The 11,881-nt window shown below is 39.2% G+C and overlaps 2 protein-coding genes across 2 annotated transcripts; both read left to right on the top strand.

Moving 5' to 3' along the window:
* Positions 1 to 260: 260 nt before the first annotated feature.
* On the top strand, positions 261 to 4,586 carry LOC138633240 (C-C chemokine receptor type 3-like). The gene is made up of 2 exons (XM_069719351.1): positions 261 to 424; positions 3,728 to 4,586. Exons 1-2 carry the CDS (start codon positions 261 to 263, stop codon positions 4,584 to 4,586), a joined length of 1,023 nt encoding a protein of 340 aa, XP_069575452.1.
* Positions 4,587 to 8,507: 3,921 nt separating this feature from the next.
* On the top strand, positions 8,508 to 11,553 carry LOC138633239 (C-C chemokine receptor type 3-like). Its single transcript, XM_069719350.1, has 3 exons — positions 8,508 to 8,573; positions 8,797 to 8,966; positions 10,648 to 11,553. The coding sequence occupies exons 2-3, from the start codon at positions 8,818 to 8,820 to the stop codon at positions 11,504 to 11,506; spliced, it is 1,008 nt and encodes a 335-aa protein (XP_069575451.1). The 5' UTR covers positions 8,508 to 8,573; positions 8,797 to 8,817; the 3' UTR covers positions 11,507 to 11,553.
* Positions 11,554 to 11,881: the final 328 nt, after the last annotated feature.

Genomic DNA, 11,881 nt, shown 5'->3' with positions numbered 1-11,881 from the left:
ACCTTCAGAGTCAGAATCAGAAGCTTCTCTACCAGCCAGCCGGTAAGTCAGCTCAGCTTAGCATGATGCTAATTCTCTCAAATATTTGCTTGTATTTCCCTCCATGACGTCTGAGTCAATTTTCTAACTCTTCTTCCACCTCAAATCATTTTACCAAAGCCTCAATCAGCAGCCTCATTTTAAGTTCATACGACCCCATTATGTGAATGTTAATATTCGATGACTACAGACAGATTTTCCGACTGACATTTCACATGAAGATGGAAACTACAACTTTCGACTACAGCGATGAGCCGTACACGCCGGTTGCACCGTGTAGCGGGGATGGTGACAACAATCTGGGAGCTCAGCTGTCCGTCCTTTACTACTTCATGTTTGTCTTCAGCCTCCTCGGCAACGGGCTGGTCCTGGTCATCATCCTTCGGTAAGTGGACCAACAAATCTCCATGCCCAAGTAAAAACACTGAGTACAAACAGTCCATGCAGGTAAAACGAATTGGTCAGTTTTAAACTATTGAATAATGTGTTTTGTGATAATGCACAAAGTTACAATAAACTGTGAATTACATGATTATATTTTTCATCTTAAAGTTGTCAGTCCCCGGGGGGTTTTCTAAGTCGTGGTATCTTGTGGTCCTGCGGCTGCTTTGTCAAGAATACAACAGAAACTGCTGGGTTGTGTGATTACAACAACTCCAGACTTAATCTACCTTTTCCCAACATTTCTTGAGTAACTGATCTGATTTTATGATGCACACAACACTGACAAAAACTGCCAAGAATGACCACAGTCTTGTTATTTTAGATGCACTGATGCAACAACGAACAATAAAAGCCATTCCTCATTTCATGCTTTCAATGTGAAGCAGCATCAAGTATGAAATGTTGGCTCGGCATTACCAGTAACTTACTGCAGTTGTGACGGGGTTGTGGGAGAGTGAACAGCCAACAATGAGCTGTTAGTAACATTGGATTTTAGACAGTCAATGTGTCCTGTGAGTCATGTGCATGAGTCAAATAAACTCAGCTTGGAAATTGTGGACGCTGCCATAAACAATGTATTGAATTAATGTATAAAAAATAAAAACACTCCTGTGTATAATACAAAACAATTTGTACAATTTAACTACAGTCCCAAAAATGGGCACAAAACTGAATTAAGCATATCAGTGTGCGAAATGTGGGAGGCAGAATGGACAGAATATGTGTGACACAAGAGAGATGCAGCACTACGACAGGATTCAGTTCGAGACCATCTGGGCGCTGGTGGATGTGACGGGAGATGACATGAGGTTGCCAGAAAAAACCCACATTGTGAGACTTTAAGATGAAGTCATGTTACTTTGTGAGCGAGCAATCTGAAAATAGTCCCGGTGTTCATGGAAACACAAATGGCAATGTCTGAGAGGAACTCAGCAAAGTTTCCCCAGGCATTGAACTGACAGAAATGTTTATAATGCAGCATGTTACAGAGGGTTGAAGAGATGCTATGTCAGCTGACAGGGTGCAGGGAGCTCAAAGAAAGAAAAGAAAGAAAAATGTATGGTACCATTCAAAGCTTAGACACTGAACTCCTCAAACAGGCCTCTATCATCACTTATTTACCTTGTCAATTTCACATCATTTTTTTTCCACATTAGAATATTAAATATAAATCACTATTGTTTCAGGGCTGCTGATAAAGTGAAATGAATAAAACAACATCATTAATATTCCTTGATTCATTAACCTCAGAGAACAGGGGTTATGATTCTCTATAATTGGTCATGTTGGATTCTTGTTTCTGTTCGTTGGCTTCAATTTCAGATCTTAAATGTGCTGTATAAATTATGTACAAATATGTTCCTCATGGCACAGCAAGATGGAGAATAACTAATGATATTTCACAATTATAACTGCCTTCAATAACTTTGTGGACATGAGAGAAAAGTTATTACAGAAAGAACAGTTCACTGCTGCCCTGCTTCCAATCTCAAGAGATCCCGAGATTCAACACATGGAAAACCTGAGAAGACCTTTTCACTTGTCACAGTAGTTAATGCACAGGTGTATTAATCAGTCCCTCCAGAAAATATTGATCTTGCAATCAAAATAATTAACTCAAATTCAAGCAAACTCCACAATAACATGTAAGCTTGCAAGTATGTTGAACGTATCAACAGCATAAAGTACGTCTTTAAAAAAAAAAAAAAAAACAACCCACTTTATTACCAAAAAAACCTTCATTTACGATCAGAAAGTCTCTGCTCCTGTTTTCATCACCAAATTAAACTCTGTTCACCGGAAACTGGAACATGAGAAACAGGAAGTGAAGTGGTCTTCACATTAAAATGATCTAATTATATGTTTATTATCAACAGAAGTGACATTAGTTTTATACACACTTCGAAGTTGTCAGAGACGTCTCTGTGTTTGTTTCATCCAGCAGGTCTATGTGTTGAATGAACATGAATTAAACAGCATCTAAAGCTCTTATTTTGAAAGGCTGATGTAGTCCTTGTTTCTATATTCCAGTCACAGACGCTCTGTTCTGGAAACATACATCATATTTATGGTTTTTGTTGTATATTTTAGCCCAATAGTTCTCCAAGTTCAATAAATAAATAAAAAAGTATTAGAACTAAAATATTTCTGTAACTTGCAGGATGATTATTATTAAAGGAAGTGATTAAACATTTTTTTTTAAATACTTTAAAAAAATATATATTTCTCCGTTTGCAATTCTTTGTAATTCATGCAATCTTATGCAATAAAATTCACTTAAAACTCACCAAATTATGTCACAATTTTTTTGAAAATCTGCTGCAAAATCAAGCATTTTTGATCGCAACAATCACAAAACAACTTGAAATCCTGGAGGCACTGATTAATGTTGGTTCACTTCCATCATGTGTCCCAATAAGCCATGACAGTGAAGCAGCCAGCACAAAGGCAGGATCTTCCTGAATTGGGATGCTGCCACCATAAATACATTTTTGCTTTCCCTACTGGGAGAAGTCAAAATGTCAGCTGTGAAAAAGGTCTGTTGGCTACAAGCAATATGCAGACTGAATACATATTTATTTTAATAAAAAGCATAACAAGAAAAGATTTGGTCTTTGTTTCTCAGTAAATGCAGAAAACCTGCAAACTGCTACCTCAGTTCATCTTGGTGATGTATCAGTCAACTGTGCTTTCACCCTCACGGTCATCTGAGGGACACCTTAGGGGTTGAAATGATTTAATGTTCATGTGTTGTAAATGAGCTGGGAATGAGATACTGGAGCAGTAAAACTTAAAATAGAAAAAGCACAAGGCAGTGTAAATTATCTTCATAATAATATTTGGATATATCATTTTAATAAGTGCTATATTAAAGCCTAACACTCCTTGAAAATCTTGTCTTGCCTGAGGTCGAGTGGTTTAACTCCTCACCTTGTTGCTGGGATGTACAGGTAGATTCCAGGAGCCCTTAATATCAGTGTGGCTGTGATTACAGGTGCAACGCAGCAAACGTGTGACCATGCCCTCCGAAAAAGGCTCGGCATTTTGAATCAGAGTCTCGAATTACATGGAAGTGTTTTCTGATTTAACACTTTTAACATCCCGTCCACTGAATTTCTCTACGCCTTCCAAAATCAGTTTTAATGATGTGATACCCTCCTTCAGTGTCTCTAAGTGTCTTAAAATTCTTCACCCTGAAAGCCTCACTCTTTCTCCAACACCTTTTGATTTGACCTCCTGCCAGGTTTGAGCGGCTGAACACTGCGACCAACATCTTGCTGCTGAACCTGGTCTTGTCCTCCCTGATCTTCATGAGCAGCCTTCCCTTCGTGGGAGTCTACATGCAGCTCTCCAACTGGATCTTTGGCAAAGTCATGTGCAAGGTTGTCGGCAGCATCTACTACCTGGGCTTCTACAGTTCGGTCCTCTTCCTGACTCTGCTGGCCTTCGACCGACACCTTGCCGTTGTGTACTCCTTGGGCACGTCCCGAGTGAGGGGGCGTGGCTACGCGGTGGTCTCCTGCGCTGTGGTGTGGCTGGTCAGTGGCCTGGCCTGCATCCGGCCCATGATTCTCCACAACACTTTTATTAATAATTTTGAGAGAAAAACCTTGTGTGATGAGTATCCTGGTGACCTTCCTGGTATTAATGTGGAGCAGCTGAGAACATCTGGATTTTACCTCCAGATGTTCCTTTTCCTGATCTTCCCTCTAGCTGTTATCATCTACTGCTACATCAGGATTACGATCACTGTCATGTCATCCAAGATTGTTACCAAGTTCAAAACAGTCAGGCTGATATTCATCATTGTGTTTTTGTTTTTCATGTGCTGGACTCCCTTCAACATTGTGCTGCTGATGCACGATGAAGCCACTGACTGTCAGGAACAACAGAAACTGGGTTATGCACTTCAAATCACCCGTAACATCGCCTACATTTACTTCTGCATCAGTCCCGTCTTCTATACGTTTGTTGGTAAAAAATTCCAGAACTACTTCAGACAGCTGCTGGTGAAACGCTTCCCGATCTTAAAGAGGCACATTTCTGTCAGTCAACCCAGCAGAAACTACATGTCCACCAAAAGTACACCCAATGAGCTGTAGGGATGAGAAGCAGACTGTAGACTTACAAACAAGCAAAGTAAGGGCTGTGTGAGTTTGCTGTCTTTTTAGAGTGAAGGTAAATTAGTCTGAATGTAATTTAGTTCATTCTGTAGTTGTATTATAGCAGAAATACATTTTCTGTGGTTGATCCAAATTGCCAAATGTAGTTACAGTTTCCTGAGTTGAACTTTAGTTTCACAAGAACCAATGACCAAGTTTCGCAATGGTAAAAGTTATTTCTCTGCATTGTGCTTTTGGTTTAAATAACAGAGCCAAAGTCCCAGAAAGATTTAACAAATGAATCTGCTGACGCATCAGAAGAGTCTCATATTCGCTCGTCAAAATCTGCCATCTTCAAACCAAAATCCCACCCTTCCAGGATGTCATTGATTTTTTTTATGATTGTTGTAAACAAAAATATTAGATTTTTCAACATCTTTGCACAAACATTGTGATGTCATTTGTGGAATTTTATGTGATTGCAGAAATTTGCAAGTCAAGGGAAAACAAAGTCTTACCTAATCGAGAAAGGGTCATCTGTCTTGACTTGACAACAGGCATGTTGAACATCACAGAAATTGCTTGAAACATTTTCGTTCTCATCTTTTTTTCCCTTCTATTTTCTGAACTTAAAGAACCCAGAGTTATGTCTTTTGCGGAGCTTCTATTGAGAACATTTTCTGCAGAGAAATTGCAGGAATTCTGCAAAATTGCAAGTTCACATAAATATTGTGGGGACTGGTTGAATTGTATTAATTATTGCGATCACCAAACACTTTCATGCAGGGACTGAGAAGACATGGTTCTGTACAGGAAAACATTCCACATCTTCTCTGTATATATAGTATGTAGACTTTCAGTCATTAATGTGCTTGCAAATGCAAAAAAAAAAAGAAGTTTCCCTGAACTAATTCAGAGATTTGCAAGGTGTGCTCTTGTTTGACTTGGTTTTGATCATTTCTGCTTTCTAGTGGTCAATAAGAAAGCTGTATATTTGATTAAGGTAAGCTTCAATAGCCAGAAGAGCATAGATATTAGATTTATCTGTACACCCCATATTCAGTGGCAACGTTTTAAGCATCCACCTTATTTTAGTTTTATGTACCAGAAGTAAAGAAAAATTCCACCTAAAAGGGAAGATTAAGAGGGACTTTAATTTGAAATGGATACAGGAACTTACGACTTGAGGCCAACCAATGGTGACTTCAGTAGTCATCAACAGAGCATTCATTCGGCTGACCAGTTGTGTAACTTTGATCTCTCAATCCCTCAGTGGCATTTTAAATGGCTGGCCCAGTATTGCCAATTTAGTGACTTGGTTTCCAGATTTAGTTAAAGTACACATAAAGGTTTAACAATTCAAAAGCCTTTTTACCAACTAATCTGGCTCAGTAATCTACTAGTTGGTCAGAGACACTGCATCATTTCTGCTCAGAAGGTTCAGGGTAATTCACACATGGCAGCTTAGGCCACTTAATCATTGATTGGAAAGTAAACGAGGCACGTTCAAAGCTCCCGATGCAGTTTATTTATTAACACCACAGCGTCAGAGATGTTTGGAGCACGTTGCTTTTCATCAGTGACGTTAATAAATGAATTACATCGGTAGCTCAATGTATACATCATTTACTTACACTCCCTCCTCAACATGAGTCCCGTGTTTGCCTTCTATAAAACGCAGGTTTTGACTCATATGATTGAACCGCAGTGATTCTCATGATACCTGAGGAAAAGTTATTTATAACATTATTTCCCTCTTACCAAGCCAAATTAACATCATCAGCCTGTGGAGGCCAACTCATTGTACCAATGATTTGGTGAGTAGAGCGTGAACCTCCCAGAGAAGTAAGTCAGTTTTATCAAGTCTGGATGGTGGTGCCTTCTTCAGCCATTAGAAACTGCACTACAACAGTTTAAAAGGGAATAAAGAGTTGGTTTGATCGACCGTGATTGATGTGAGCTGTGAAATAGCTTCTAATTTTGGATTCCTCTGACTTTACCACTGCACTACACTGCACCAGAGTTGCGCCTGCTCTTGTGCTGCAGCAAGGATGGAAACAAAGCCCATAGTCTTAAAGGGCTGCATTTCAGTGTCTATTTTAAACTTATCCTGCTGTCCAACAACAGAAATAGACAAATATGTAAATAAGATACAATTTTATTGGCAATTGCTGAATTAAAAACAGTAAAAGTGAGCACAGATAGAAGCAACCAGATATAAATGAGTGACCACATCTGACACCCGGCAGAGTGCAAATTAAATGAGATGATGTAACATGATGATTTGACATTTAGTCACTTTTTGTGCAGACTTTAGCTACTTTTGATTGAAAGTAGTGGACGACACTGTCACCTCTGTTGCGTCCAGTTAAAAACTTCAATATAATAATAATAATAATAATAATAATAAACTTTATTTGAATAGCACCTTTCATACAATAAATGCAGCTCAACATGTTTCAATATATGTGGAGAACTTTAAACGTTCAGTAAAAAAGTGGTTTGCTCTGTATCATGGTGTGGCCATGACTTTGAACTCACCCATTCAAATGATTTTCTGCAAATCATAATGATATTTTAGTAAGGTGTCAAGTGTCTTTTTTGATACATTGACTGTGATTGTGCAAAATTGACACGGTAATAAACAGAATTAACTGAGACTTTGTTAAACACTTAAGAGTAGAGCTGGATCTGTTTAATTATCCAAACCGGCTTTAACATGCTTCCTGAAAAAGAATGAATCTAACGTGCACACAAGTGAGTGTCCAGCCAACCGGCAAATGGCTTCCTGTGACCATATTTGTTTGGATTTTGTCCATCTTTTGTTGTTTCTTATTGTATTATTCTCAAAAACATGTTTTCAAATGTTTGTATAATAACCAAAAATGTCCTCGTGTAAAAACACAGTAAATACAAATAATAAAGTGTAATGATTAATTTTCTTTGAAATTCGTTAAGTTGTGTTTGGAAACAGAAACAGTGAGGAAGCTGCTCCAAAACTGTATTATGTTTGAATTTGCTGATATAAATCCAAAGTATTTATTAAATCAACTGTTTTTAATCCGTAGATTATGTGTCTGTTTTTTTCACATTCTGGATATTTTCCTAAAAGTATATGTCTTTCCCAAATATTAATTCTAAACAGCGGATGTACATGTAGTCCCTTATTACAAACACCAACACGCAGACGATGGCTGACGTGTATTAAAATGTGAATCCACTCGGTGGAGTATCTTTCTTTTCACAGTGTAAACAGAAATCATGACGACATTAAAAGGGTTTCCCAGAAACATTAAGATAAAACTAACCATAACGTTCAGGTAGATGAATGGGAAGAAACATTTTGGAAATATAAATACGTTTGTAAAGCCGGAATTTGTGATGTGACACAGTTGCTACATAAACAACACACCACAGGAAATTATTATAGAACAGCTCCGACTTTTGAGTCTGTTGAGGTGTTCAGAGTGCTGCGTATAAAAACTCAGCTTTCTCATTCATTTTAATGTGACTGGCCACAGGAAACACTACAACAGCCAATCAGAGTATTACAATCACTAAATTCCTTCTACAATTAAACTAATGTAATGGTTCAATTTTTTATTGTTGTTAAACAATAAATAATAAAATCAATAATTTTGTCTGTATTTTGCTGCTTCCTCTACATTCCTCTTACACAGTCATCACTGTGATTTCCCCGTCGTATCAGTATATCCTGAACACAGATGCTGCACTGCCAAGTCGGTGTGTGTGAACCGAACAGGCCAGACAGGAGCTGTGTTCAGAGGCTGCACAGCTACAGTATGTTGGGCTGTCAGCCAATCCATCGTCCTCGGTCACGCACGCACGCACGCACGCACGCACGCACGCACTTCTATGGCACTTCCTCTAGCTGGATGACTTATCACGGAGGGACTTGAACTCACTTTAAGTGCGACAGGCTTCGACCTTCAGAGTCAGACAAGACGTTTCTCTGCTGGCCGAGTGGTAAGTCAGCTCAGTCTAACATGACGCTCATTCTCTCAGACATTTGCCTTTATTTCACTTCCTTCCTCTCAGTTTATGGTTAAAGACTTTGTTTTCTAGCTTGCAGAATTCATCAGCTCTTACACGCTTCCAAATATTTTTAACAGCCTCAGTTGTTTTCTTTTACATTCATACTAATATTGTTAAGGTTATGTTTGATGGCAAACTTTACTGTTTGTGACAGATTTCTCTTCAAACATTTCACATGAAGATGGCGCCTCAAACATTCAATAATGAAAGCAGTTACAACGCGGACGGTGGTAACAATCTGGGAGCTCAGCTGTCCGTCCTTTACTACTTCATGTTCATCTTCAGTGTCCTCATCAACGGGCTGGTCCTGGTCATCATCCTTCGGTGAGTGAACCAACTAATCTCTAGACCTGAATGAAACAACAGAGTTCAAACAGCACAAGTAATTAAAACAAAGACATCATAAATTCCAGGTTGTACAAACAAAATGTAAAAAAGTATCTTGGTTCCCAGAAGCCTGATTAGAGAGCCTTCACATCAGGATTTACACTGGAAGGATTATTGCATGAAAGCAATATGAAGAGCATTCATTTTTCAGGTTACAAGATATGAAAAACTTTATCTCCTGCTTCAGTCACAGACAACGTCAGAGCTGCTTGTATCCTGAGTAGAAGTAAATATGTCTAAACTCTGTGTTCCTCAACGATCTCATCCCACACACAACACGTCACATCACCCAGAACAATCACAACTTTTTGTTAAAGGAACAACCTGTTAATTCGGTCACATACGTAATTCTGCTGGCAGACCCATTAAAGCAGATTGTCAAAGAAAAATGAGTTCTTGTTGTGTTGCTGCAGGTGATCTGATTTGCACAGTGTATTCCGGTCCTCCCTGTATTCTGTTTAAAAAGGTGTGACGAATCCAGACTCACGACTAATTCTTTTGGTTGAAGTTTTGCAATGAAATATTAAATAATAACCAGAGAAAAAAAACAAATATTTGAATCGATTTTTCTGCAGAATTTAGCCACATTTTGATGAAAAAGTGATGAACCACTTTTTACTTTTGGAGAACAGCATTTGGAGTATTGGAGTAAAAATGCTTTCCATGCAATTCCACATGTTGTTTATCTTTAAATGTCCACGCAGCTTTATTTCGAACGGTGAAACTAAAAGAGCCCTTAAACAAGAGATCTGTGGGGAGAAAAGTAGTGTCAGCAATATGGACGACTGCTGTGCATGTTAATGAATGCTGGTTAATGAATAACTGGCACAGAGCGGGTTAATATGGCCAGATGTGCAGGAAATGCAGATTGTTGCTCCAGAGAGGAGGTTTTGTACTTTTTTTGTATCGTGAAGCTGATAGTTTAAAAGACGTTCTGTGTGGATTCACAGAGTAAATATTGTTTGTGTTCTTATGTTCTTAATCTGAGATGGATATGCAAGATGTACTACATCTCATCAACTAATCAACCTGACATATGTTTTCTTGCCAACTGTGTGTGGTCGAAAGAGAACATTGAAGGAGGGACTGACTCGAAACATCCTTGTGCAGGCTTTTTATTTGGTTAAAAACATCAAAGTTCTAACAGACGTTATTTTTTTCAGGATTAAAGAAATATGATTGTTTAGGTCAAAACTGCTGTTTTGTTTAGGGACCTTGGGCCTGCTTAACGTTACAGAACAACGGTGGAACTATTTACAGCTCTTGAAAAGCTGAACTGACTAAAAAGACAAGTGTCATAATTACTATGGCCGCTAATGTAATGTAATGTAGAATGTAAACAGATGTTGTTTTAGGGCCTCCTGGGAGAACAGTCTCAATTTTACAGTGCAATGTTATGACTTGGTCATAAATTGAGAGTGTAAATGCTTATCACCATCACAACGAGAAAGATAAAAGAGAATTGCACAAAGCTGAAACCGGAAGTTGCTCTAGTTCAGACTGATGTTCAGATTTACCTCACAGACACTCACTGGTCCACAGAGTGAAATATAACTGTCAATAATGGCTTCACCCTTACACTCTTTCTCCAACACCTTTTGATTTGACCTCCTGCCAGGTTTGAGCGGCTGAACACTGCGACCAACATCTTGCTGCTGAACCTGGTCTTGTCCTCCCTGATCTTCATGAGCAGCCTTCCCTTCGTGGGAGTCTACATGCAGCTCTCCAACTGGATCTTTGGCAAAGTCATGTGCAAGGTTGTCGGCAGCATCTACTACCTGGGCTTCTACAGTTCGGTCCTCTTCCTGACTCTGCTGGCCTTCGACCGACACCTTGCCGTTGTGTACTCCTTGGGCACGTCCCGAGTGAGGGGGCGTGGCTACGCGGTGGTCTCCTGCGCTGTGGTGTGGCTGGTCAGTGGCCTGGCCTGCATCCGGCCCATGATTCTCCACGACACGTTTGAAGATCGTATGGAGGACAAAACCTTGTGTGATGAGTATCCTGGTGACCTTCCTGGTATTAATGTGGCACTGCTGAGAACATCTGGATTTTACTTCCAGATGTTCCTTTTCCTGATCTTCCCTCTAGCTGTTATCATCTACTGCTACATCAGGATTACGATCACTGTCATGTCATCCAAGATTGTTACCAAGTTCAAAACAGTCAGGCTGATATTCATCATTGTGTTTTTGTTTTTCATGTGCTGGATTCCCTTCAACATTGTGCTGCTGATGCACGATGAAGCCACTAGCAGTCAGGAACAACAGAAACTGAGTTATGCACTTCAAATCACCCATACCATCGCCTACATTTACTTCTGCATCAGTCCCGTCTTCTATACGTTTGTTGGTAAAAAATTCCAGAACTACTTCAGACAGCTGCTGGTGAAACGCTTCCCGATCTTAAAGAGGCACATTTCTGTCAGTCAGCCCAGCAGAAACTACATGTCCACCAAAAGTACACCCAATGAGCTGTAGGCCTTCTGCTATCTGTTTAATAAAACACAATTTTACAACCAACTAAATCCAAAGCTGTGTATGTAAGTTTATCTTTATTTGGAACTGTCAAGGTGAAGATAAATGAAGTGTGTTTAGAGATAGCCTACAGTCAGATTAAAGGTAAAAAAAAATAAAAAAAAAATAGGTGCAACCCTTACCGTCAAACAAATGTGCTATATAACAATTTATTGAGATGTCACATGCTTTCCCACCAAAACCTCAATGACCTTTATTTTAGTAAGTACTAATCTCCCCGGAGGAGTGAACACAGTGTGATTTATATTTTCACAGCCACAAGAGGATGGAAGAGATTAGTCTGCTGATGCACAAGTACAACCCCGTTTCCATAAAAGT

This window comes from Brachyistius frenatus, unplaced genomic scaffold (genome assembly GCF_029030835.1).
Source record: "Brachyistius frenatus isolate BFR_SWC_R1_liver_20210118 unplaced genomic scaffold, ASM2903083v1 Contig_212, whole genome shotgun sequence".
NCBI classification, from domain to species: domain Eukaryota; kingdom Metazoa; phylum Chordata; class Actinopteri; family Embiotocidae; genus Brachyistius; species Brachyistius frenatus.
The sequence above is the reverse complement of the archived record's forward strand: the minus strand, read 5'-3'. Positions and strand labels throughout refer to the sequence as shown.

Coding starts and splice junctions, on each gene's coding strand:
- LOC138633239 (XM_069719350.1), top strand. CDS start 8,818: ATGAAGATGGCGCCTCAAACATTCAATAATGAAAGCAGTTACAACGCG. Junction 8,967..10,647: donor GTCCTGGTCATCATCCTTCG/GTGAGTGAACCA, acceptor ACCTCCTGCCAG/GTTTGAGCGGCTGAACACTG.
- LOC138633240 (XM_069719351.1), top strand. CDS start 261: ATGGAAACTACAACTTTCGACTACAGCGATGAGCCGTACACGCCGGTT. Junction 425..3,727: donor GTCCTGGTCATCATCCTTCG/GTAAGTGGACCA, acceptor ACCTCCTGCCAG/GTTTGAGCGGCTGAACACTG.